Source organism: Protobothrops mucrosquamatus, unplaced genomic scaffold, assembly GCF_001527695.2.
Source record: "Protobothrops mucrosquamatus isolate PMUCROS unplaced genomic scaffold, P.Mucros_1.0 scaffold3304, whole genome shotgun sequence".
Lineage (NCBI taxonomy): Eukaryota > Metazoa > Chordata > Lepidosauria > Squamata > Viperidae > Protobothrops > Protobothrops mucrosquamatus.
In genome coordinates, this window is record NW_015389294.1 from 37,676 (window position 1) to 63,980 (window position 26,305).

Here is a 26,305-nt window from a genome sequence, read left to right on the forward strand (position 1 = left end):
TGCAAAAAAGGAATTTCAGCCAATGCATTGGTCAAAGAGAGGTTGGAGGGCTCGGGTGGGGTTCCCCAGTCCAAAGGAGGGGAGACAAAGCAATGGATTGCAGGGATTTCCAACCATCCGAGCAAATTCTAGGCAGCTGATCCGGCTTGACCCGGAAAGTGGAGTTGCAATTGCAAAGTATGCTTTTTGCAAACTTCCCTTAGAAGGGGGCTGCATTTTCAGCCTCTGCCCTAAACAAACTGGGAAGAGAGCAAAACCCAGTTGAGTTTCTCTCCCTGGAGTGGGAGTAAGTGCTCTGATTGTGCAAAGAATGGAAAAAATGGTAAAAAAAAATGTTTAAATCCCATTATTGGGATTTATTTTCAAGCAAGGGTTCGCGTTTTGGAACCATAGGGTGGATCAAGATGTTATTTTGGCTTATTTATACAATGTTTCTCAACCTCCGCAACATTAAGATGGGGGAGGGGACTTCAACTCCCAGAATTCCCCAGCCAGTTGTGCACTATTGAGTTAGTATGTTGTGTGAACCCAACTATTTGGGCTTGATTAAAAGAACCACATGAGAACAACATGCCAGCTTCTTTGAGATGATGGTTGGTTTTAAACAATTACCAGGATCATGAGATAAAATGAAAATTGAGAATAAACTCCAGCTTGCCCCCATGTTGCCAAGGAATTTTGGAAGAGTTTATTTCTTGTGCAACCAGGATTTCTGCATTTTCCCTTCACTCTTCTCATTCTCTCTGCATTTGAGTATGCATCAAGAATTTGTTTGTTTATTAAATTTATATGCCACCCATCTCACTAGCCGAAGTGACTCTGGACAGCTTACAGTGGTGTATAAAAGCATAAATATAAAAACATTAATGTATGTCTTGTCAATTGCATGGGGTTTCTGTGCCCCATTTGGCCTGGCCTGAAATCCTTCAAGATCATATTGTCAAAAAACTCAGTGGCAATTTTAAGTGTCGTGAGTTATTTATATATTGCACTTTAAAGTAAAGGTTTCATTTTAAAAATAAAAGGATCCCCAGCTGTTTGGACTTAAACTCTCCTCCAGCACCTCTCCCACTTCAATACACCCAAACCAGAGTTTTATACATGATTATATGTAAGTAAAAAGTTATTTTATTAGTGTTTCCTATTGCTTCTATGTTCCCAGAAAATAAGAATTCTTCTAAGTCTTTCCTGGTCTTTCTGAAAGAATGGATGGTGAGTACAGAATTCTTGTGGTTTTGAAATTTATCATATCCCATTCAGCATTGTACAGGATTCTGCAGGGTGAGGAGGGTCTTAGTTATCCATTGTACCTGAAATTGCTCATAATTTATCAATTTACAAGAGTACAAGTTTTAGCTACATACTTTTCATTACTCTTGAAAAGTCTCCTGAGTTTCGATGTGGGCACTGATGACGTTACCTAGTTTGGTAATGAAACGTCTGCAAGGAAAGCACCAAGGATTTCAGATGTGTGTTTTCCTGAAGCCATAGGCCTACTGTGAAAACTGAGGAAATAATGCTGCTCATATTTATTTATTTATTCATATTGTCCCAGCCCTGTCCATCTTGAAGTGTAGCTTTCAGCCAAGTATATATAGATGCATGCATACAGATAGTCCTCCACTTACAACCACAATTGAGCACAAAATTTCTGTTGCTAAATGAGACATATGTGAATCACGGCGGTTTTCAAATTAGTAACGTGGTTGTTAAGTGAATCCGGCTTCCCCCACTGACTTTGCTTGTCAGAAGGTAGCAAAAGGGGATCACGTGACCCCGGGACACTGCAACCGTCATAAATATGAATCAAGTTTTGATCATGTGGCCCCGGGGATGCTGCAACGGTCCTAAGTGTGAAAAACGATCATAAGTCCCTTTTTTCAGTGCCGTTGTAATTTCTAACAGTCACTAAACAAAACTGTTGTAAGTCTAGGACTGCCTGTAGTGGTTTACAATTGACTCATATGTATTGATATATTTACTACAGGGAGTTAAGGACAGCTTTAAATTGAATTGTCATTGATCAGTTGATATTTAAGGAGCAAATTGGCACTGCTTTTGAACAGGAAAACAGAAAACTTTCTTTTCTCTCAGGGATGGAATCAAATATTGAACGATATTCGTATTTCACTTGGTTTTAATAGTTGGAGGCGGAAGTGTTTGTAAGGCTGCTGTCAAGCTAGGAAGATTGCTTGTGTTAGGACTGCCATGCTGCTTCTAGCTTGCCTACAGTTGTGAGGGGGGGAAGGTTTGGAATGCCCAGGTGGATTCTATCCGGGTGGGAACCAAGGTCAACAAAGAGATGTTGTGGTGGAGAGAGATGTTCTTCTTATAACAACTGCCTGAGAGTTAATTGACAATGTGACCTGAACTGTCAAACAGAAGAGGGAAAGTTTTACTCTCTTAATTATCTTTTTCCCGACATATTGTCAGAGCTGGCTTTCAACTCTTTAGTGCCGGTATGCTGTACCCAATAAAGTTTTGCATTAGAGATCCAAATGGCTCTGTAGTGTATTCGCTTTGTTAGGATCCTTAGCTGGAACCTTGACAGCTGCTCTGTTGGATCATTGCTAACTTGACCATTACCCATTTTTTCTTCCAGGGGATGATGACTTAGACCTGTTAGCATCTCTCTTAGAGGAGAATGAAGCCCAAGAAGATTCTGCACAGGAGAAAAGAGCAGCTGAGCATCAAGATGAGTATGATTTACTCTTTGAGGCGGAAGACGATGAGTCCTACACCGAGGAGCTGGAAGCAGAAGAGGAGGGGTCCACTGGTAACCAGGAAAACATGGCTGAGATCTTTGGGGACGTGACTGACCTGTTGGAGGAAGAGAAGAAAGAGGAAAACATTCAGAAGATGTCCCGTCCTGTAGCTCCTGATCAAGTGATAGAACCTTCCAAGGAAGATCTTCAAGGTCTCTTGAAACCTTCCTACATTTCTGATGGTTAAAAGCAGGGGGTCTTCAAACTTGGCCCTTTTATGACTTGTGGACTTCAACTCCCAGAATTCCTCAGCCAACATGCCTGGCTGAGGAATTCTGGGAGTTGAAGTCCACAAGTCATAAAAGGGCCAAGTTTGAAGACCCCTAGTTAAAAGTTATCTATCCCGAGGCTTTTGCCTCAAAAATCTCTAATGATTTAAAGAAATGGAATTTAAACCGCAGCCAGATATTCCTAGCTCTGGCTAACAGCAACATATAAAGCAGCGCCTTAAATATTGGTTCATCGGGGCTTTTTTCCCCACTAATTTTTAATTTACCTCAGCTTAGGCTTCCAATGATATTTGTCTTTCTTGTCGCCTCATAGATGAGTTGAGAAAATTGCAAGAGCAGATGAAAAAATTGCAGGAGCAGTTACAAAGCACAGCGATTGGAAAGCCAGCCGATTCTCATCTCTGCAAGAAAACATCTGGTAATTGCGTTTTTTCTTTTTTGACAACCCTGCTCTCCAGCATGTTATCTTGCATTTCATCCTATGGACATTTTTTGTAAGCCCGGGCAATTTGCTAAAATTATACAAATCCCAATGTTTAATCAAATCTTTAAAATGCGACAATATTTTAACATCATGTAAACATTTCAAATTCAGTACAGGTAGCCAGATAATCACGTTTTGGTTGCTTGGCAACCGGCCTGCCTTTATGGCTGTTTGCAGCATCCCACAGTCACACAACTGCAATTTGTGACTTTTTTTTTCCCGCCAGAAATTGACATTTACTTCTGTTTTCTGGCAAAAAGTGCCCATTGCAGAAAATGGATTTGTTTCACAACCCCAGTGTTCTCTCATGCTTGCTTAACGATCGCTGCAAGAAAGAACATAAAATCTGGTCACACAGTGACTAGCTAAACAACGGAGAAGACTTTTCACCATAATTCCGATCTCAATTACGGTCCTAGGTCAAGGACTACCTATACATTTGTGTGTAAAAAAAGAAAAAAAACTTGAGATGATTAGGATCAGAATGAGGAAACAAGTAGAGGAGAAGTCATTTTGGCAATAGTCACACTCTGCACAGAATAGTAAATATTGTTTCTTTAAATCCAGTGTAAAAGGAGTTGTATTCAGTAGTGGCCAAAATTATGGGAACCTTTTGGGGAAAGTGTACAGTAGAAATGCCACTTTTGGTTAAGTTTCCACCCATTTTTCTTCTAATTTCTTTATAACTGTAGCCTTGTTCACTTAATAATACTATTTTACTATACATCGCTTTCTGGGCGACCAGTCAATTCTTTGCACCATGACTTTAATTTTATTACGTTTTACAAGCTCGCTCAATGAAAACACAAAAAACCCCAACCGATAGCGATCACATGACACACTGATAAATGTCCTCCTCTCAGCTTCAATACATGAGATCGATAACTGGATCCTACTGTGATCTGATTGGCTCATTGCCAAAACAAGATGACACCCGATTGGCTCTCTAAACACTCGTGCTCATTGGCTACAATCAGATGAAGGAAAGCTGCCTGATATCAACCTAAGCAAGTCGTGCTTCCTTTTTCTGGTTATTTGGCTATAACTTTTTATAGAATACAGTACAGATAATTGGACAAACTATGTTGCATTACATTCTTCATTAAATTATCTTTCCATTGATATATAATTTTATGGTACTACTCCCAAAAAAAGCCATCAAACCTCAAAAATGCACTTTTCCCAAAAGTTTTTCATAATTTTGGCCACTACTGTAATACATGAGAGAAAGATGGCTTAGGTATCATTCACTGATTCATCAGCCACTCAAATTAATTTTTTTGGATTGACGGTGCAATTTCCAGGATTGGATAATTGCACTTAAATTTTGCATTTTTTAAATCTTCTGTTTCTAGTCTGCCAGAGACGTCATATTGAAGCAAAACAAAGGGATAACACCAATATACAACTAAATTTCATTTTTGATGTGTGCCGTTGTGCCCACAGTAAAAAAATGACTATAAAGGTTATCTAATCTAATCAAATCTGAAACACAGCTGAGCTCAAAGTATCAAAGAGAGATATACACTAAGCATAAATATTTACCCAAGGTTTTTTTTTTCCTATAAAATGGTACCTTGGTACTCAACTGCTTTGAAAATCATCAAATTTGGTACTCGTCGCATTTTGTCCCGGTACATGTAGTCCTCGACTTACCACAGTTCATTTAGTGACAGTTCAAAGTTACAACTGCACTGAAAAAAAGGGACTTACGACCGTTTTTCACACTTACAACCATTGCAGCATCCCCATGGTCATGTGATCAAAATTCAGAGGCTTGGCAACTGGCATGTACTTATGACGGTTGCATCATCCTGGGGTCACGTGATCTCCTTTTGCGACCTTTGACAGGCAAAGTCAATGGGGAAGCCAGATTCACTTAATAACCAGGTAACTGACTTAACAACTGTGGCAAGAAAGGTCATAAAATGGGGCAAAACTCACCTAACAAATGTATCACTTAACAACATAAGTGTTGGACTCAATTATAGTCGTAAGTCAAGGACTACTTGTTCACATCATTTGCTTGGTACTCAACACACCCGCTGGAACTTGTCGATGTCGGCTGCCTTGTGACTGACTACATTATTCCTTATGGGAGAAATTTGTTTTGTATTCATCGTTTTTGGTACCAAAAGTCATCATAACTCCCAGAACCAATCAGCAATGAGTACTGAGGTACCACTGTAAATGCATTGAGGTTGTTTCTGATATATTCTAGCTGAAAACATACATCTTTGATCAATTCTTTGATTTCTTGATCAGGTAAACCAACCGCTCCTGTCATTAAGGAAAGGACTCCTTCAAAGGTTCAAAAATGCCCATCTTTTTCAGCTAAGGGGAACAGTCCACCTTTACCGCTGCCAAAAAGCCAGTCCCAGAAACCCAAATCTATGATTGCAGGTATATTTTAGCCATTCCTTCTACTTGATTTCTGGCAGAGTGCGAAGTGTTGTAAAAGAACGGTTGCTGAAATTGGGTATCTCTAGTTTAATGAAAAGAAGGACTAGGGGGGGACATGATAGCAGTCTTCCAATATCTCAGGGGCTGCCACAAAGAAGAGGGAGTCAAGCTATTCTCCAAGGCGCCTGAAGGCAGGACAAGAAACAATGGATGGAAACTAACCAAGGAGAGAAGCAACCTAGAACTAAGGAGAAACTTCCTGACAGTGAGAACAATTAACCAGTGGAACAGCCTGCCTCCAGAAATTGTAGATGCTTCATCAGTGGAGGGTTTCAAGAAGAGACTGGATATCCATTTGTTTGAAATGGTATAGGGTCTCCTGGTTGACGGGGCTGGACTACAAGACCTCCAAGGTCCCTTCCAGCTCTATTCTGATTAAAATAGAAGTATCATAGGTTATCCTAAAATGACATATTGTGTTGACCACGGTAATAGAAGCAGCAGAGAATGGTCTACAATCCAAAATCCAAGCCCACCAAATATCGTGAATGCCCAGTAACATCAATAATTATAGTCCAGCTAAAATAACAGAGGCAGTATTGTACATTCAGAAGATTAGATTAGAATTTCATCTGTCTGAAAGGGTATAGAGCAGGGGTAGGCAACCTTGGCTCTTTTATGACTCGTGCACTTCAACTCCCAGAATTCCTGAGCCAGCCATGCTGAGGGGAAAGGGAGAGGTTTCCAAGCTGAGCCATGCTGGCTCAGGAATTCTGGGAGTTGAAGTCCACGAGTCATAAAAGAGCCAAGGTTGCCTATCCCTCGTATAGAGTTTCCTGCCTGAGCAGGGGGTTGGACTAGAAGACCTCCAAGGTCCCTTCTGCCTCTGTTATTCTATAAAACCTGCTTCTTTCATATCTTTCAAACGGTGAAGAGATGTTTCTTAAGGCAGTGGCTTCACAGCTTGAGAATTTTGCACTGATATAGTTAAATGCAAATAGGGCTTGTGGAGATTTGCATAATTCTACTTCTGGAATTTAAGATGTCATAAATGAGACGTTGGAGAAGGACACTATGATGGCACAGTTTTTTTCAGCGTGCTCTCAGTTGCTGAAAAGAGTAAAGTAAATCAGAATGACTTATTCATGTGGAGAAAGTTATTTATTTATCTGTGTTTTGGGGCTGTCGGCACCTTTTAAAATACACCTGAAGGCAGAATTGACGGTGGTTGATTTGCAATTTTATTCCCCTGGGAAAAATTAGCCACTTATTGTTAAAGAGAGGAGTTTGAGAAAAAGCTTCCGTTATTAAGGCTTTCCCTCTATGTTGGTTTTTTTCAGTTTTCTTCTGGATAATGGTGTATTGTTTGTCTTCTGCTCCTTATAGTGAATAAGAACCACACTTCAAAAGCTACGTCTAGTCTGCTCTCTCAACCCCTTAAATCGGTGGTTGGAAACAGACCCGCTATGGATTCCAGTAAGAAAATTCCAGTAACAAAAAATTCTGAGGGCAAAAATCAAGATGTTTCCATGGAAATCTACTCTGGGCTGAAATTAAGGTGAGCAAGCTATCTGGAGTAACTTAATTAGCTTTTTAAAAATGGACCACAAGGGAAATTATATACATACCTTGCTAAAGAACAATTCTACCCTCAACGCCAAGGGCGTAATTTTATTCTGGATGTAGTACATGTAGTCCTCGATTTATGGCCAAAATTAAGCTCAAAAGTTCTGTTGCTAAGCAAGACATTTGTTGAGTGAATTCTGCCCCATTTTAAGACCTTTCTTGCCATAGTTGTTAAATGAATCACTGCAGTTGTTAAGTTACTAATCTGGCTTCCCCCGTTGACTTTGCTTGTCAGAAGGCTGCAAAAGGGGATCATGTGACCTGAGACACTGCAACCATCATAAGTACATGCCAGTTGCTAAGCATCTGAATTTTGATCACGTGACCCTGGGGATCCTGCAACTGTCCTAAGTGTGAAAAACAGCCCTAGGTCACTTTTTTCAGTGTCGTTGACTTGGAAGTACCCTGAAACCTTGCTAAGATTCTTCAAAGCAAGTTTTCAGTCTTAAAGAGTTATCTGTGCTTTTTAAAAAGAAGCAGAGGTGCTTAAGATACTGAATTTGATAGACAAGATAAGTCTCAACATCTATCTATATAGTCTATATAGGCAAGAACATAGCCTATAGACTATGTTCTTGCCTATATAGACTATATAGATGTTGAGACTCTAAAACAAGCATGTCAATCTCGCGATGTCACGTGACATTGCGCACCGTATCACGACTTTTTCTCCATTGCAGGCAATGGGGTGGGTGCGGTTTTGGCGTGACGCATCCGGCCCGCAGGGTGGCAGTTTGACATGCCTGCTCTAGAAAGAGTGCAGAACAGAACAACAAAGATGATTAGGGGACTGGAGGCTAAAGCATATAAGGAACAGTTGCTGGAATTGGGTATATCCAGTTTAATGAAGAGAAGGACGAGGGGGGACATGATAGCAGTGTTCCAGTATCTGAGGGGTTGCCACAAAGAAGAGGGAGTCAAGCTAGTCTCCAAAGCACCTGAAGGCAGGACAAGAAGCAACGGATGGAAACTAATCAAAGAGAAAAGCAACCTAGAGGTAAGGAAAGATTTCCTGACAGTGAGAACAATTAACCAGTGGAACAACCTGCCTCCAGAAGCGGAGAATGCTCCAACACTGGAAGTTTTTAAGAAGAGACTGGACAGCCATTTGTCTGAAATGGTATAGGGTTTCCTGCCTGAGCAAGGGGTTGGACTAGAAGACCTCCAAGGTCCCTTCCAACATTATTATTGTTGTTGTTATTGACTAGTATCAGCATTTTTGATAAATGTTTGAAACACCTTTTTTATTATTTCTTGGTTGGAAATGTGTCGAGCAATGGACGGTTAAAGTAGGGGTCTCCAACTTCCAGTCCATGGACCAGCACCGGGCCACAACATGCTAGAAACCGGGCCGTGCAACCAAAGCCTCATCCGTGGGGTGCAGGGATCATGAAACCAGGCCTCCTCCAGTGCATAGAAAAACCTCTTTCCACGGAACCAGCCCCTGGTGCCCAAAAGGTTGGGGACCTCTGGGTTAAGGGGTTCCGCCTCTGATGGGGGGTTTCTGATTTCCTTGCAGAAAACCCCGCGTCTCTTCGGCTGAGATGGAAAGAAAAATGACAGGGCGGCAGCTGATTAGACTCTCTCTGCTGCAAGACAAACTCCGCTTGGCCAATCTTGAAGAAATGGACTGGGTGACCTTTGGCATCATAATAAAGAAAAAGACTCCTCAGAGTTCCAGCAACGTAAGTGCTTGTATGTTTGCCCGGATCTCGTTGGCTTTTCTGAGGGGAGTGAAATCTTGGCCGTCTCCATCGCCGGCTGGCGGGAGATCAAAGCGATACATTCCTATAAATTTCTCGCCTTTCAGATTTTACTTAGTAAACAGGAGTGTTCTTCGGAAAGGCATCTGGGCAAAAAAAACCACAAAAAAATTTAAAAAAATGATCTTTCTGTTTTCCCCTGACCTGCTTTCAATCTTGCGCCAGAATGAAAGACACCGACCTTCAGTTTTGCTTAAAATGACTGGGCAATGCTGCATTAGTTTGGAAATCCCGGCAGTGCCCGTCCTACGGCCACAGTTGGGCCAAAACATTTCCGTGGCGAAGTGAGACGTTGGTGAAGTGAGTTTTGTCCCATTTTTGCGACCTTTTCCTGCACCCGGTTGTTAAGTGAATCACTGCAGTTGTGAAGTTAGTCAACCTGGATTGTTAAGTGAATCTGACTTCCTCCATTGACTTTGCTTGTCAGAAGGTCGCAAAAGGGGATCACGTGACCCCCTGGGGACACTGAAAACCGTCATAAATAGGAGTCAGTTTCCGAGCATCTGAATTTTGATCATGTGACCATGGGGATAATGTAAGTGTGAAAAATGTAAGTGTGAAAAATGGTCATAAGTCCCTTTTTTTCAGCACTGGTAACTGAATGGTCACTAAATGAACTGTCGTAAGTCGAGGACCACCTGTACAGTCTCGTGTATAGTCTTCTATCCATATATAGGGGTGAAGTGTCCAGGGTTTAGCAATTAACCAAAGGAAAATATCAGTATCTATAATTTAGCAATAGCACTTAGACTTATATACCGCTTCGTAGGGCTTTTACAGCCCTCTCTAAGCGATTCACAGAGTCAGCATATTGACCCCCAACAATCTGAGTCCTCATTTTACCGACCTCGGAAGGATGGAAGGCTGAGTCAACCTGGAGCCAGTCAGGATCAAATTCCTAGCAGTGGGCAGAGTCAGACCGCAATGCTGCCTTTTAACTACTGCATACCATGGAAGGAAGGAAGGAAGGAAGGAAGGAAGGAAGGAAGGAAGGAAGGAAGGAAGGAAGGAAGGAAGGAAGGAAGGTGAAAAGAAAGAACAATAGGAATCACACTTAGACTTATATACTGCTTCATAGTGCTTTGAAGCCCTCTCTCTGCGCTTTACAGAATCAGCCTCTTGCCCCCAACAATCTGGGTCCTCATTTTACCCACCTCGAAAGGATGGAAGGCTGAGTCAACCTTGAGCCGGTCAGGATCGAACTCCTGGCGGTGGGCAGTGAGTTAGCCTGCAATCCTGCATTCTCACCATCACCGAAAGGAAAGGAATAGCAGTAGCATTTAGACTTATATACTACTTCACAGTGCTTCACAGCCCTCTCTGAGGGGTTTATAGAGTCAGCCTATTTGCCCCCAACAATCTGGGTCCTCATTTCACTGACCTGGGAAGGATGGAAGCCTGAGTCAACCTTGAGCCGGTCAGGATCGAACTCCTGGCGGTAGGCAATGAGTTAGCCTGCAATCCTGCTTTCTCACCACTGTGCCACCAATTGACCACTTAAACCAATTATTGCATATCAATGTAATGCTTCTTCTCACCATCTGCCTCTCTTCCAGGGTAAGACGTTCAGCATCTGGCACCTGAATGACCTCCGGGACTTCAGTAGGTCTGTCTCACTCTTCCTGTTTGGGGACGTTCACAAAGAACACTGGAAGACGGATAAAGGCATGGCTGTAGGCCTCCTCAACGCTAATCAGATGAAACCCAAGGAAGGATCAGAGGAGGTATGGATAAGGTTGGGGCAATAATGTTGCCTATGTAAAACCAAGAAAGACTGTATAAAACAGGGGTAGGCAACCTTGGCTCTTTTATGACTCGTAGACTTCAACTCCCAGAATTCCTGAGCCAGCATGGGGGGACTATGGCCCCTTCATGGCTTGTGGACTTCAACTCCCAGAATTCCTGAGCCAGCATGGGGAAAACTTTGGCCCCTTCATGACTCATGGACTTCAACTCCCAGAATTCCTGAGACAGCATGGGGGGGACTATGGCCCCTTCATGGCCTGTGGACCTCACCTCCCAGAATTCCTGAGCCAGCATGGGGGAACTATGGCCCCTTCATGGCCTGTCGACCTCACCTCCCAGAATTCCTGGGCCAGCATGGGGAAAACTTTGGCCCCTTCATGACTTGTGGACTTCAACTCCCAGAATTCCTGAGCCAGCATGGAGAAAACGTTGGCCCCTTCATGACTTGTGGACTTCAACTCCCAGAATTCCTGAGCCAGCATGGCTCAGCTTGGAAACCTCCCTTTCCCCTCAGTATGGCTGCCTCGGGAATTCTGGGAATTGAAGTCCACGAGTCATAAAAGAGCCAAGGTTGCCTACCCCTGGTATAAAACAACTCCCACTGTAATCTTCTACATTTCGATTTAGAGTAAATCCAGTGCCATTTAGCTCTACGTAAAGGACAGAAGGCTGCAGTCTCAAAGGATAGGGTGGCATTTTTAGCATCATCCGAACAAATTCGTTCAGCTTCCTGGGAGCTGAAAACTGTTGTCTTCTTTCTTCTCAGGTGTGTCTATCTGTCGATCACCCTCAAAAGATCCTGATTTTAGGGGAAGCCATGGACTTGGGAACTTGTAAAGCGAAGAAAAAAAACGGAGAGCCTTGTACTCAGATGGTTAACCAGGTATGTGTCTATTTATTTATTTATTTATTTAGTTATTATATTTCTACCCCGCCCTTCTCCCTGCGGACTCAGGGCGGTTAAAAAGTGTGTTTGGCCTTCAGGTTTTCATACAGGTAGATATTACTTGTAAATCACAATTGAGGATAATGAAAACACTGGAAAGCAAAAGATCCCCACAACAGGTGGCCAAGAACTGAGTTCTCTCTGAGCTACAAATTTCATTTATAAAAATAATACATTTCTGTTGCTAAGCGAGAGACTTGTTTTGCCCCATTTTACGACTTTTCCTGCCACAGTTGTTAAGTGAATCGCTGCAGTTGTTAAATTAGACACACGGTTGTTAAGTGAATCCGGCTTCCCCCATTGACTTTGCTTGTCAGGCGGTCGCAAAAGGGGATCACGTGACCCCGGGGACGCTGTGACCGTCATAAATATGAGTCAGTGGCCAGGCATTTGAATTTTGATCACTTGAGCACAGGGATGGCTGCAACGGTCGTAACTGTGAAAAATGGTCATAAGCCACTGTATTCCGCGCCGTTGTAACTTTGAATGGTCACTGAACGAATTGTTGTAAATCGAGGACTATCTGTAAAAGCAGGACATAAATAAATAAATACTAAATAAATACATTTCCTCTGCCCACCTCAAATCTTGTGTTCATCCTCTACAGATGGTCCTCAACGTATGACCACAATTGAGCCCAAAATGTATGTCTCTTAAATGAGACATTTGTTAAATGAGTTTTGCTCCCATTTTACAACCTTTCTTGCCCTAGCTGTTAAGTGAAGAATCTGGCTTCCCCCATTGACTTTGCTAGTCAGAAGGTCACAAAAGGGAATCGCAGCACCCCGGGGACGCTGCAGCAGTCGTAAGTGTGAAAAACAGCCTGTTTTTCAGCGCCGTTGTAACTTTGAACGGTCACTAAATGAACTGTTGTAAGTCGAGGACCGGCTGTAAATAAATAAAATAAATAAACATAAAATATAAATAAATACTAAATACATATAGTAGTGGCCAAAATTGTGGAAAACCTTTTGGGAAAAGTGTATTTTTGAGGTTTGATGGCTAATAACACCACTTTTTTGGGGGGAGTAGTACCATAAAATTATATATCAATGGAAAGATAATTTAATCAAGAATGTAATGCAACAACGTTGGTTCAATTATCTGTACTGTATTCTATGAAAAGTTATAGCCAAATAACCAGAAAAAGGAAGCACAACTTGCTTAGGTTGATCTCAGGTAGCTTTCCTTCATCTGATTGTAGCCAATGAGCATGAGTGTTTAGAGAGCCAATCAGGTGTCATCTTGCTTTGGCCATGAGCCAATCAAATCACGGTAGGATCCAGTGATTGATTTCACTTATTGAAGCTGAGAGGAGGACATGTGTCAGTGTGTTATATGATCGCTATCAAGTTGGTTGGGTTTTTTTGTGTTCTTTCATTTAGTGAGTTTGTAAAACGTAATAAAATTAAAGTAATGGTGCAAAGAGTTGTCTGGTCACCCAGAAAGCGATGTAAAATAGTATTATTAAGTGAACAAGGCTACAGTTATAAAGAAATTAGAACAAAAATGGGTGGAAACTTAACCAAAAGTGGCATTTCTACTGTACACTTTTCCCAAAAGGTTTCCACCATTTTGGCCACTACTGTACATTTCCTCCGCCCACTTCAAGACTTGTTGTTCATCCTCTGTCGGGAATCCCTGCAACTGCAGCTTATCCACTCCCTCAGTGGGTCATTTTTCAGGACTTCCTTTGTGTTTCAGAGCGAGTGCGAATATTGTCAGTATCATATACAAACCGAGTATCGGAAACTGAGCTCCAAGCGAGCAGACCTGCAGTCCACTTTCTCCACCACCCGGGCACCGAAGAAGACAGCAAAGAGGAACCTCGGCTTGAAAGGGAGGCTTTGTCAAGACGGCTTTTACTATGGCGGCGTTTCCTCCGCGGCTTATGCCGCTTCCGTGTAAGGAAATGCTTCTAGGCCAGACATGTCAAACACAAGGCCCGGGGGCCAGATGCAGCCCGCGAAGTGGTTTCATGTGGCCCGCGAAGCCATCCTGGAAACTGAGGGAACGGCCCCCGCTGCCTTGGTCCAGTCCCAGGCCGGCCGGGAGCCAATGTACGATTTTGTGGTGGCCATCTATGCTGAAACGCATTCAGTCTTAGCTCCACAAGGCCGTCCGGAAACAGCGAGGAACCAGCCCCTGCCGTGTCAGTCCCGCCCCTTAGGTGCATGCTGGGGAGGTCTCACCCTTTCTGAGGAATGAAGAAATGGACCATGCCTAGGCGCTTGCCCCGGTCCCACCCCCTTCTGCCAGAGACCCTCAGATCTGTCCCACTCCTGCCCAGGCCCCCACAGGCCCCCTTGACGTGAACGATGTAGAGCTGGCCATGCCCACCCAATAGGCCACACTCACTCCGTCCACACCCACCCAGTAGGCCACACCCACCCTGGCCACACACCCCCACCCCCCCGAAGGCAACCGCAATGCTGATGCGGCCCTCAGTGAAATTGAGTTTGACACCCCTGTTCTAGGTTCTTTCGTGGGTGGTCTGGGTCCCGGGGTTGCTTATCCAGATCTTGGTTTAATTAGAGTTGGAAGGGACCTCCTCAGAAGTCTTCTAGTCCAGATCTCTGCTCAGGCAGGAGACCCTACACCGGGAGTGTCAAACTGCCGGCCCATGGGCTGGATGCATGATGCCAAAACCGCACCCACCCCATTGCCGGCAATGGAACAAAAGTCGCGATATGTCGCGACGCGTCACACGGCATTGTGAATTTGACACCCCCTGCCCTATACCATTCCAGACGAGTGGCTGTCCCATCTCTTCTTAAAAACCTCCAGTGATGAAGCACCTACAACTTCTGAAGGCAGGCGGTTCCACTGGTTGATTGTCCTCACTGTGAGGAAATTTCTCCTTAATTCCAGATTGCTTCTCTCCTTGGTTAGTTTCCATCTGTTGTGTCTTGTCCTGCCTTCTGGTGCTTTGGAAAATAAATGGACCCCCTCCTCTTTGTGTCAGCCTCTCAAATACTGGAATACTGCTATGCCACCCCCTAGTCCAGGGGTAGGCAACCTTGGCTCTTTTATAACTCGTGGGCTTCAACTCTCAGAATTCCTGAGCCAGCATGGCTCAGCTTGGAAACCTCTCCCTTTCCCCTCAGCATGGCTGGCTCAGGAATTCTGGGAGTTGAAGTCCACGAGTCATAAAAGAGCCAAGGTTGCCTACCCCTGCCCTAGTCCTTCTTTTCATTAAACTAGACGTGAAAAGAAGGACTAGGGGTGACAGGATAGCAGTGTTGCAATATCTAAAGCAGTGGCCCCCAACCTTTTGGACACCAGGGACCGATTCCGTGGAGAGAGGTTTTTCCGTGGATCGGAGGGGAAGTGGTTTTGCGTGCTGCCTGCATCCCAGGGACAGGACTTTGCTTGTTTGCACAGCCTGGTTTCTGGCAAGCCATGGCCTGGTGCCGGTCCATAAAGAAGAGCCATGGCGGTGCAGTGGTTAGAATGCAGTACTGCAGGCTACTTCTGCTGACTGCTGGTTTTCGGCAGTTCGACTCTCACCAGGCTCCAGGTTGACTCAGCCTTCCATCCTTCCGAGGTCAATAAAATGAGGATCCAGATTGTTGGGGGCAAGATGCTGACTCTGTAAACCACTTAGAGAGCGCTGTAAAGCACTACGAAGCGGTATATAAGTCTAAGTCCTATTGCTATTAGATTAGCTGGATGGAAACTAATCAAGGAGAGAACCCATCTAGAACTTTTTCCTCCAGAATTAATTGTAATGATTTAGACACACACAAGACTTAGTATGGCTTTGATTTCCAGCCCTTAAGTTGTGTTCTTGTGTACCCTCTTCAGGGCTGCTGCTGCCGTTCCCAGACAGAAAATCCAAACGACTTTGACAAATTTGGTGGTAAAAGGAGTGGATGCAATCCTGCAGGAAACCAAAGGAAAACTGGGTAACCTTTTGTTTTTTGAAGCTTGCCGTGTTGGAGAGTCCTATTCTTTCAGCCTGGTTCTTTTTTTTTTTTTTTTTGGTAGGAGTTTTTATTGGTTTTTTTCCATACATTCAGTAATAATTTTTCAACAAACGTGCTGTCTTTTACATTCGCTAATGCATATTTAATTCCTAATTCTTTATTCTTTCCTCTAGCCATCGATAAAATAAGTCCCAAATCTGATAATATTCCGTTTCTTCTTTTTCTTTCAGTCTCATAGTCAGTCTATCCATCTCTGCGCATTCTAGTATTTTTTAAATTATTTCTTCATCTGATGGTATTCCTTCCTTTTTCCAGTATTGCGCAAATATAATTCTTGCCGCTGGTTCTTTGGCGTGCGAGCATTCCTCGACTTACGACAGAATTGAGCCTCCAAATTTCCGTTGCTAAGCGAGGCAGTAGTTGAGCTTTGCCTCGTTTTGCCTTCTTTTCTCGCCCCCGTCGTGAGGAGAATCACTTCAATTAAGTTAGTAACACGGTTGTTAAAGCGAATTGACTTGGACTTCCCCATTGACTTTGATTGTCAGAAGGTGGCACAAGTTGATCACGATCCTGCGACCGTCACAAGTAGGAGTCAGTTGCCAAGCGCCTGAATTTTGATCATGTGACCCTGGGGATGCTGCAATGGATGTAAATGTGAAAAACTCTCATAAGTCACTTTTTTCAGTACCGTTGGAACTTCAGTCACTAAATTTCAAGTCCCAGGCCACATCTGTCTGCCCCTCAAGCCACAAGATTTTACTATCCAGAGAGTCCGGAAAACATTCCCAAACGTAATATTTTTATGGAGATTCTCAGTCATCCAGGTTCATGGTTGTCCCAAAGATGCTTTTTCAAGAAGCGTTTTCAGTTCTGAGAGAAGAGAGCTGAAGAGAGAACTGAAGAAGTTTCTTGGATGAGAAGCAAAATGACTTCAAATAATAATAATAATAATAAAAGTTGGAAGGTACCTTGGGGGTCATCTAGTCCAACCCCCTGCTCAGGCAGGAAACCCTATACCATTTCAGACAAATGGCTGTCCAGTTTCTTCTTAAAAACTTCCAGTGTTGGAGCATTCACCATTTCTGGAGGCAAGTAGTTCCACTGGTTAAGAAAAACAAGGAAGTCCAGTTTTCTTCTTGAAAAAGCACCTTGGGAACCTTGTAATATTTTGTTTATTGTTTATTTGAGTTAAGTTTTTTCTGCATCCCCTGGAGAGCGCTCAAATGAAAGCGAACTATAAAATGTTTTAAAAGGCGGGTTAAAATTACCCATAAAATAAACACTGGAAAACCCAATCAGACACGCATCTTTAGCAACGGAGGATAAAGCCAAACACAATTCTTACAGCAAAAAGCATTTTCCCCCTTTTGCCAGATAGGAATGTTACATTATTAAAGGCCCAGCAGCAGTAAATCATGGTAATGTGTTTAATCATAATCATAGTTTTTATACAGTAGTAAATAAACATCACCATGCAATCATATTCATGTGTATGGATTTACAGTAGTGACGAAAATTGTGGAAACCTTTTGGGAAAAGTGTATTTTTGAGGTTTGATGGCTAATAACACCACTTTTTTTTTTGGGAGTAGTACCATAAAATTATATATCAATGGAAAGATAATTTAATCAAGAATGTAATGCAACAAAGTTGGTTCAATTATCTGTACTGTATTCTATGAAACATTATAGCCAAATAACCAGAAAAAGGAAGCACAACTTGCTTAGGTTGATCTCAGGTAGCTTTCCTTCCTCTGATTGTAGCCAATGAGCATGAGTGTTTAGAGAGCCAATCAGGTGTCATCTTGTTTTGGCAGTGAGCCAAACAGATCACAGTAGGATTCAGTTATTGATGTCACGTATTGAAGTTAAGAGGAGGACATTTGTCAGTGTGTTATGTGATCCCTATCAAGTTGGTTGTGGGGGTTTTTTGTGTTCTTTCATTTAGTGAGTTTGTAAAAAGTAATAAAATTAAAGTAATGGTGCAAAGAGTTGACCGGTCGCCCAGAAAGTGATGTAAAATAGTATTATTAAATGAACAAGGCTACAGTTATAAAGAAATTAGAAGAAAAAGTGGCGGAAACTTAACCAAAGGTGGCATTTCTACGGTACACTTTTCCCAAAAGGTTTCCACAATTTTGGCCATTACTGTAAGTAGAGGCAGCCCTTGACTTACAACAGTTCGTTTAGTGACTGTACAAAGTTACAACAGCACTGAAAGTGACTTATGACCATTTTTCATACTTAACGACCGTTGTAGAATTCCCGTGATCAAAATTAAGGCACTTGGCAACTGACTCATATTTATGACGGTCACAGTGTCCCAGGGTCATGTGATCCTCTTTTGTGACTTGACAAGCAAAGTCAGTGGGGAAGCCAGTTTCACTTAACAACGAATGTTACAGAATAACCGCAATGATTCACTTAACAACGGTGGCCAAGAAGGTTGCAAAATGGGGCAAAACTCACTTAACAAATGTCTCACTTCAGCGGCATAAATTTGGGACTCCACTGTGGTCGTAAGTCAAGGGCTGACTGTTATAAATATCACCATATCACGCTATTTGTGTTTATGGATTTAAGCAGAGTGGAAATCTGTTTTTTATTGTGGTTCCACCCTTTGCCTTCCCCAAAGGCAATTCTGGTTTTCTTCCACTCAAAGGCCAAACGCAGGGGTAGGCAACCTTGGCTCTTTTATGACTTGTGGACTTCAACTCCCAGAATTCCTGAGCCAGCCATGCTGAGGGGAAAGGGAGAGGTTTCCAAGCTGAGCCATGCTGGCTCAGGAATTCTGGGAGTTGAAGTCCACCAGTCATAAAAGAGCCGAGGTTCCCCACCCCTGGCCCAAGTGTGATCTGCAGCTCAGAAGATCTCACTTTGTGGTTCCTTTTCAGGTCTGCCAAAGCCACCCTGTTCAGAAGAATTCAAGGAACTGTTGGCCGTGCCCTCGTCTGGAGCCCGGAACCTCAGTAAACACTTCAACCGAGGTGGGGCCTTAGGTACGTTGGAAACGAACAGGGGATAAATGCTGGCTTGTTTGGCTGAGAAGAGCTGTCATATCTTCATGTGGATGGAGGTTCTCAGTCATCCAGGTCCTGGTTGTCCCAAAGGTGCTTTTTTCAAAAGGCAACTGGACTTTCTTGGTTTTCCCTTGAAGGCGTTTCGCTTCTCGTCCAAGAAGCTTCTCCAGTTCAACTGAAGTGAAGTGAACTGAAAAAGCTTCTTGGATGAGAAGCAAAACGTCTTCAAGCAAAAACCAAGAAAGTCTAGCTGCATTTTGAAAAAACACTTTTGGGATGTCACATCTTCATCTTTCTTTTTTATTTCCTTCCCTCCCTCCCTTCTTTCCTTTCCTTTCCTTCTTTCCTTTCCTTCCTTCCTTCCTTCCTCTTCCTTCCTTTCCTTTCCCCTTCCTTCCCTCTCCCTCCCTTCTTCCTTCCTTCCTCTTCCTTCCTTCCTTCCCCCCTCCCTTCTTCCTTCCTTCCTCTTCCTTCCTTTCCCCTTCCTTCCACCCTCCCTCCCCTCTTCTTTCCTTTCCTTTCCCCTTCCTTCCCCCTCTCTTCTTCCTTCCTCTTCCTTCCTTTCCCCTTCCTTCCCCCCTGCCCCCTTCCTTCCTTTCCCCTTCCTCCTTCCTTCCTTCCTTCTTTCCTTCCTTCTTTCTTTTCTTCTCTTTTCTTTTCTTTCCCACTTGGCTTACCGCTTCTTTCTTCTTCCTTTTTCAGGATTTACAGGAAAGCCAACCTCAGCTGTCCACTCCATCTCTGCCTCAGCATTGCTGAAGCTACAGAAACGGCAAATGTTGGAGGCCCGGAAGCAAAGATCTAATGAAATACAAAGGAGGTAGGAACGCCTTTCAGTTTTGTTCTGTTGGAAGACATGGCTAGATGGTCCTATTTTATTTTTTATTTTTTTTAGACTATCCAGGTAGTCCTTGACTTACAACCGTTCGTTGTAAGTGACCGTTCAACGTTACGACTGCAATGAAAAAAGTGACTTTACGAGCCTTGCAGCGTCCCCCGTGGCCACATGATCGAAATTCGGGCACTTGGCAACTGGCGTGTATTTATGACGGTTGCAGCGTCCCGGAGTCATGTGATCACCATTTGTAACCTTCCCAGCAGCTTCTGACAAGCCAAGTCAATGGAGAAAGCTAGATTCACTTAATGACTTAATGATTCCCTTAACAACTGCAGTGGTTTGGGGCCTATTGGGTGAGTAGCCCTAAGAAGACATCAAGCTGGAGAAGTCTGGGCAGTTTTGATAATCAGCAACTTTTTGAGATTTAGGAAGGACTATCCCAGGGGTAGTCAACCTTGGCTCTTTTATGACTCGTGGACTTCAACTCCCAGAATTCCTGAGCCAGCATGGCTCAGCATGGAAACCTCTCCCTTTCCCCTCAGCGTGGCTGGCTCAGGAATTCTGGGAGTTGAAGTGCACGAGTCATAAAAGAGCCAAGGCTGCCTACCCTTGGACTATCCCAACCTCTTTTGGGGAGATTACACCAATCTCTGATGGAGCAAAAATCACCTCTAAACAAGAGGAATAGGCAACTCTCCCTGATGTGATAATAAAACATTTTGTTTTTCTGCCAGAATGATCTGTGTCAGCATTCCAGGGGCCATTGTGTTTTCCAGAACGAGAAGTTGTGGCACATTCCAGAAAAAGAACACAATATTCCAGAACATACCACAATGTTCTTTTACAGGCTTTATATACACAGCGATGGTGCTTACTGAACAAGGCTCCTGCTATTCTCGGCTATTGTCTTCAAAGGGGTCAAATAAATGATTCTTACGTAAATTTAAAATACTTGCTTCCTCTGGCTAGTTCAGATCAAAGTAATTTCCTCAGGGCCAGCCCTCTCGTCAATTTCCACATTTCCCTCTTTTATGTTTTTTTGGGGAAGATCTGCTGGTTTTTAATTTCTAATGAATTTCTTAAATGGATTTTTAATTCTCCCATTTTTGCCATTGCTTGAGGTGATCTTCCTGACGAACCCAGGCAAATCTTGGATATTGATCTACTTTCTTTGAGTTTATAGGCTTCAAGGCTGCCTTAGCTACGTAGGGAAAAAAAAATACAATATGGATTTTGTAACAGAGGCTGGTGGCATCCGCCGTTCTCAGCTCAGAAAACTGGGACGAGTCCCTGCAAGCCAGAAGCATTTATTATGTGGAGTTGCTTACAAAATTACATATAGGGAAAATTTACCAGAATCTTGTATCAAACTTGTTTTTTTAAAAAAAATTCTTTATAGGTAGTTCTCGTCTTACGACCATAACGGATCCTGCTGTCGTGGTCATAAGCCATGACGATCATAAAATGGGTCACACATGCAACAGACCCAGTTTTACAGTCTTTTTTTAAAGTGAACGCCATAGTCATTAAGCAAACCAATAGTATATAAATGCTGGTTTTCTGCAAAACTGGCATAAAATGCAGTCTGGGGTGCTGGAAACAGGCATAAATGTGGCCTGGTTGCTGAGTGGCCAACATTTGGTCATGTGACCACAGAGGAGGGGACCGTCAGATCTTTGAATATGGGTCGTAAGTAGCCCCCCCTCTGTCCCCAGTAGGTCCGTCATAACTTTGAACAGTCGCTGAGCAGTCGTAATTGAGGACTCCCTGTATAGAAAACTATGTTACTTTTAAAAAAAAGCTGGCTGGGTGCCGTATTTTCATTTTGTTAAAATAATTTTAAAAAGATGCAGAGAATAAGAAATTAATCGAAGCAGCTTTGTCTCAGATTCAATTTGGCGAAAGGCGTCGTTATCTTGCGCGTTAATCCTCCGGGACATTTATAGGGCCTGATCCAGGATATTATCCCCTTGGAAACGGTCATGAACAAACCTCCATCATTTCCCGAGAGATGCTAAAAACAGACATGGGAGCAGACTCTCCCCGGTGTTTACCTCCTTCACCCAAAATGACAATTCTGTTTTTTCATCTTTGTGTTCCAGGTTTCTCCAGGATTCTGCTCCTAAAAGGACCCCAGTATCACCCTCCTCTGTGGGGCAGGCTGTGGTACAGTCCCCAACCCCAGGGGCCGAGTTTCCTAAAGCTGGACAACTATCCAGCCCCCAGACTCCCAGACTTGGTTCAGGCGTCTCTAAAGGGGACGACGTTCTCTTTTTTGATGATTGCCCCCCTCCGGCCCTCAAACTGAGCCGCGTGGCGGAAGCCAAAAAGGTAACAGAGACCTCGACTCGAACACTGTGCCCAAAGGCAGGATATAAAATGAAAATTCCTTTTTATATATGTATATATATAAATTCCTTTCTTAAGTTTCGAAAACAAACATTAAAATACAAACTAGCATAAAGGGAAAACCCGGGGGGGGGGGGGAGAGAATAACAGGACGGGCTGCAAATAGAGACAAAATAATGCATGCAACAAATATGTAACCAAAGAGGCCTCCAACTTATTTCAAGTGCAGAGGTAGAAATACAATACGCAGCAACCTTTCTTTAATTCAAATAAATAATGTTTAAACTCTCGTAAAAATTATAAATAGTCTAAAAATCAATATTTATATTCTTTCCTTAGTTTTAATCGCTGCGGCAATGGATGAATTGACTCATAGGTAGTCCTTTTAATAGCTTGATTCCCAGCACTGCCTGCTAATGTTTTTTAGCCATTTAATAAACTTTCTGCCGCTTCTCCAAACCATGGGTTAGCTTGCTTTTTCATTTGAATTACTTATTAATTGGGGTTCCTTCTAAAATTCCCCCAAAATTCCTACTCGAACCATGGATGGAGAATGGGATCCCGAAGGGTACAAATCTTTTTTCTCGTTTTTCCTTTTTTGTTGTTGTTGTTCAGAGAAGGAAAATGTAACCTGTGGCACAGTTTGGGTGATTTAAATTGCTTATATATGTAACCTATGATCTCTCCGATTGAATTTGTCGGAAAAATCTGTGAACATAGGACATGTGTAACTTTTTAAAAATTACAGTAGTGGCCAAAATTGTGGAAACTTTTTAGGAAAAGTGTTCAGTAGAAATAAGATAAGATAACCTTTATTGTCATTTTTATACTGTGGGCACAATGGCACACGTCAAAAATGAAATTTAGTTGCCCGCTTTCAAAGTGAAACACATACATGACACACACCTAAATATACTATGAACAACATATGTATGCCACCTTTGGTTAAGTTTCCACCAATTTTTCTTCTAATTTCTTTATAACTGTAGCCTTGTTCACTTCATAATACTATTTTACATCGCTTTCTGGGCGACCAGTCAACTCTTTGCACCATTGCTTTAATTTTATTACGTTTTACACTAAATGAAAGAATATATAAAAACCCAATCAACATAATAGCGATCACATAACACACTGACAAATGTCCTCCTCTCAGCTTCAATACATGACATCCATCATTGGATCCTACCGTGATCCGATTGGCTCATTGCCAAAACAAGATGACACCTGATTGGCTCTCTAAACGCTCATGCTCATTGGCTACAATCAGATGAAGGAAAGCTACCTGAGATCAACCTAAGCAAGTTGTGCTTCCTTTTTCTGGTTGTTTGGCTATAACGTTTTATAGAATACAGTACAGATAATTGAACAAACTATGTTGCATTACATTCTTGATTAAATTATCTTTCCATTGATATATAATTTTATGGTACTACTCCAAAAAAAAGTGGTGTTATTAGCCATCACACCTCAAAAATACACTTTTCCCAAAAGGTTTCCACAATTTTGGCCACTACTGTACAGTTTGTGAACGTGCTGTGTTTATCACTGTACACGACGACGTAACTTCCTTTTGTCGTGCTGGTTGTTCTTACAGGATTTAATTAAAGTGGTTGATTATGCTTCCAATGCCTCCCTTTAGATTGCAGCGATACGGAAACTGCGTGCAAAAGGGCAGATCCTTTCCAAAGAAGATCCAAACAGCGTCAAACGGAAACGGTCAGATCTCGACGTTCCGGGGATTTCTGAAAGAGTGGAGAAAAATATCACCAGTTCAGAAGGTGTGAAAAAACACTGGAGTCCATGATGGCTATCAAACAATTACTTTGTCGGTCTATCTGCAGACTTTACGACCACAGCTGAGCCCAGCTTTTATGTTGCTAAACGAGACATGGGTGAAGTGGATTTTGCCCCATTTTACGACCTTTCTTGACATACAGGGTCAAATGAATCCCTGCCATTGTTAAGTTGGTAACACGGTTGTTAAGTGAATCTGGCATTCCCCGTTGACTTTGCTTGTCAGAAGGTCACAAAAGGAGATCACCGTGACACACACACACACACACACCGGGACACTGTGACCGTCATAAATATGAACCGGTGGCCAAGCCTCTGGATGTTGATCACGTGACCCTGGGAAAGGCTGCAGCGGTCGTAAGTGTGAAAAATGGCCACAAGTTGCTTTTTTCAGTCCCGCTGGGGCGTCGAAAAGTCACTAAATGAACTGTTGTAAGTCGAGGACTACCCCGTACTTATTTATTTATTTATTTAATATTAATAATAATAAAGTTGGAAGGGACCTTGGAGGTCATCTAGTCCAGCCCCCTGTTCAGGCAGGAAACCCTATACCATTTTGGACAGATGGCTGTCCAGTCTCTTCTTAAAAACTTCCAGTGTTGGAGCATTCACCGCTTCTGGAGGCAGGTTGTTCCACTGGTTAATTGTTCTGACTGTCAGGGAGTTTCTCCTTAGTTTCAGGTTGCTTCTCTCCTTGGTTAGTTTCCATCAGTTGCTTCTTGTCCTGCCTTCAGGTGAGCTTGACTCCCTCTTCTTTGGGGCAGCCCCTGAGATATTGGAAGACTGCTATCATGTCCCCCCTCGTCCTTCTCTTCGTTAAACTAGACATTCCCAATTCCAGCAACCGTTTCTCATATGTTTTAGCCTCCAGTCCCCTAATCGTCTTTGTTGCTCTTCTCTGCACTCTTTCTAGAGTCTCAACATCTTTTTTACCTCATGGTGACCAAAACTGGATGCAATTATTTGCATGCCACCATTATGAGAGCTGAAGGCAACAAAAAATTCATTTTAAGGTATGCTGATTAGTGTACATTTCAAGTGACAATAAAGTTATTCCATTCTATTCTGTTTCCATAGACGGGGGAGCGCCAGAGCCCGTTGAAAAGAAACGGCGCCAGCAGCTTGAATACTTGGAATCGGCGGAGTTTCAAGAGATCCTGAACGCTCGATCGAAACACACCGGCGTCCTTAAGGAGGTGAGCCTGTCCTGCGTCAAATTGTTTTGAGCAGCCAAGAATCCGTCAAGGAATTCGGGAAGCGAAGCAGCTGCTGAGCCAAAATCGTGACTGCGCTTATGATCTTGCGTCGGTTTTCCTTTGTTCTACAGACTTGCAAAAGTTGTAAATGGCCTGAAAGGCACTTTTAAATGTGGTATATTGGTTGTAAAGGTACTTTTTTTCGTCACCACCATAACTGGAATAGTTGTTGCTAAACGTTGCTAAACGAGGAGTAACTGCATTGGGCAATTTAGAAGCGTACAACTATAGTTGTTGTTTTTTTAAAACCCTGATGATCCAGTATGAATTAATTTTATAGTAGAACTTGAGGTACTGGTTAAAGCTATCCTTAAGCACTGGGCTGCAAGTAAAGTAGGAAATGAGAATCCAACCTATCAACAAGGGGGGGAAACACTAAAGTAATGTAGGTATGTTAAGCTAGAAATTTTCCCAGATTTCTTTTTTTGATAGACTGGGCTTTCCAGTTGTTTCAAACCTGGCATGTCTCAAGGAAATTTGCACATAGGTTTGTGTGTGTTTATGGCCTGGTTTTGAGACAATGATTGTACTTCAGGGTTAAAATACAGGTCCTTGTTTAGCAACTGCCTGGACAATGCCGTAATGCTGAAGCAAAAGTAACTTTCCAATTACTTTTTTACCTGTAACCAATCCTCAAATTTAAAACCTTTGCTGGTCTGTAAAGCAAAGAAAAGCTGGAAAGTTTCCTACTATGGGCATCTTAAAATGTTTAGGTGAAGAATTTACTAATCATTACTTATGGTTTCTAAATATACCTCCTTATTCAGGTTTTATAGCAACATTGTTTATAACAATAATAAAAATAACTTTCCCCTAGGGCAGCCTTGGCTCTTTTATGACTTGTGGACTTCTGCTCCCAGAATTCCTGAACCAGCATGGGGGAACTATGGTCCCCTTCATGACTTGTGGATTTCAGCTCCCAGAATTCCTGAGCCAGCATGGGGAAAACTATGGTCCCCTTCATGACTTGTGGATTTCAGCTCCCAGAATTCCTGAGCCAGCATGGGGGAACTATGGCTCCTTCATGACTTGCGAACTTCAGCTCCCAGAATTCCTCAGCCAGCATGGGGGAACTATGGCCCCTTCATGACTTGCGAACTTCAGCTCCCAGAATTCCTCAGCCAGCATGGGGGAACTATGGCCCCTTCATGACT

The 26,305-nt window shown here is 42.8% G+C and overlaps 1 protein-coding gene across 1 annotated transcript in view; it reads left to right on the top strand.

Moving 5' to 3' along the window:
• The first annotated feature begins 1,205 nt into the window (after nt 1–1,205).
• MCM10 (minichromosome maintenance 10 replication initiation factor) overlaps nt 1,206–26,305 on the top strand; it is a 28,432-nt gene continuing 3,332 nt past the window's right edge. The window contains exons 1-15 of the mRNA XM_029286311.1: nt 1,206–1,212; nt 2,603–2,917; nt 3,309–3,413; nt 5,745–5,882; nt 7,269–7,440; nt 9,028–9,193; nt 10,828–10,995; nt 11,784–11,900; nt 13,668–13,867; nt 15,771–15,871; nt 18,786–18,890; nt 19,614–19,731; nt 21,852–22,080; nt 23,741–23,879; nt 24,973–25,091. Of these exons, the coding sequence (XP_029142144.1) occupies nt 1,206–1,212; nt 2,603–2,917; nt 3,309–3,413; nt 5,745–5,882; nt 7,269–7,440; nt 9,028–9,193; nt 10,828–10,995; nt 11,784–11,900; nt 13,668–13,867; nt 15,771–15,871; nt 18,786–18,890; nt 19,614–19,731; nt 21,852–22,080; nt 23,741–23,879; nt 24,973–25,091 (2,199 nt within the window). The remainder of the gene's footprint in view (nt 1,213–2,602; nt 2,918–3,308; nt 3,414–5,744; nt 5,883–7,268; nt 7,441–9,027; nt 9,194–10,827; nt 10,996–11,783; nt 11,901–13,667; nt 13,868–15,770; nt 15,872–18,785; nt 18,891–19,613; nt 19,732–21,851; nt 22,081–23,740; nt 23,880–24,972; nt 25,092–26,305) is intronic.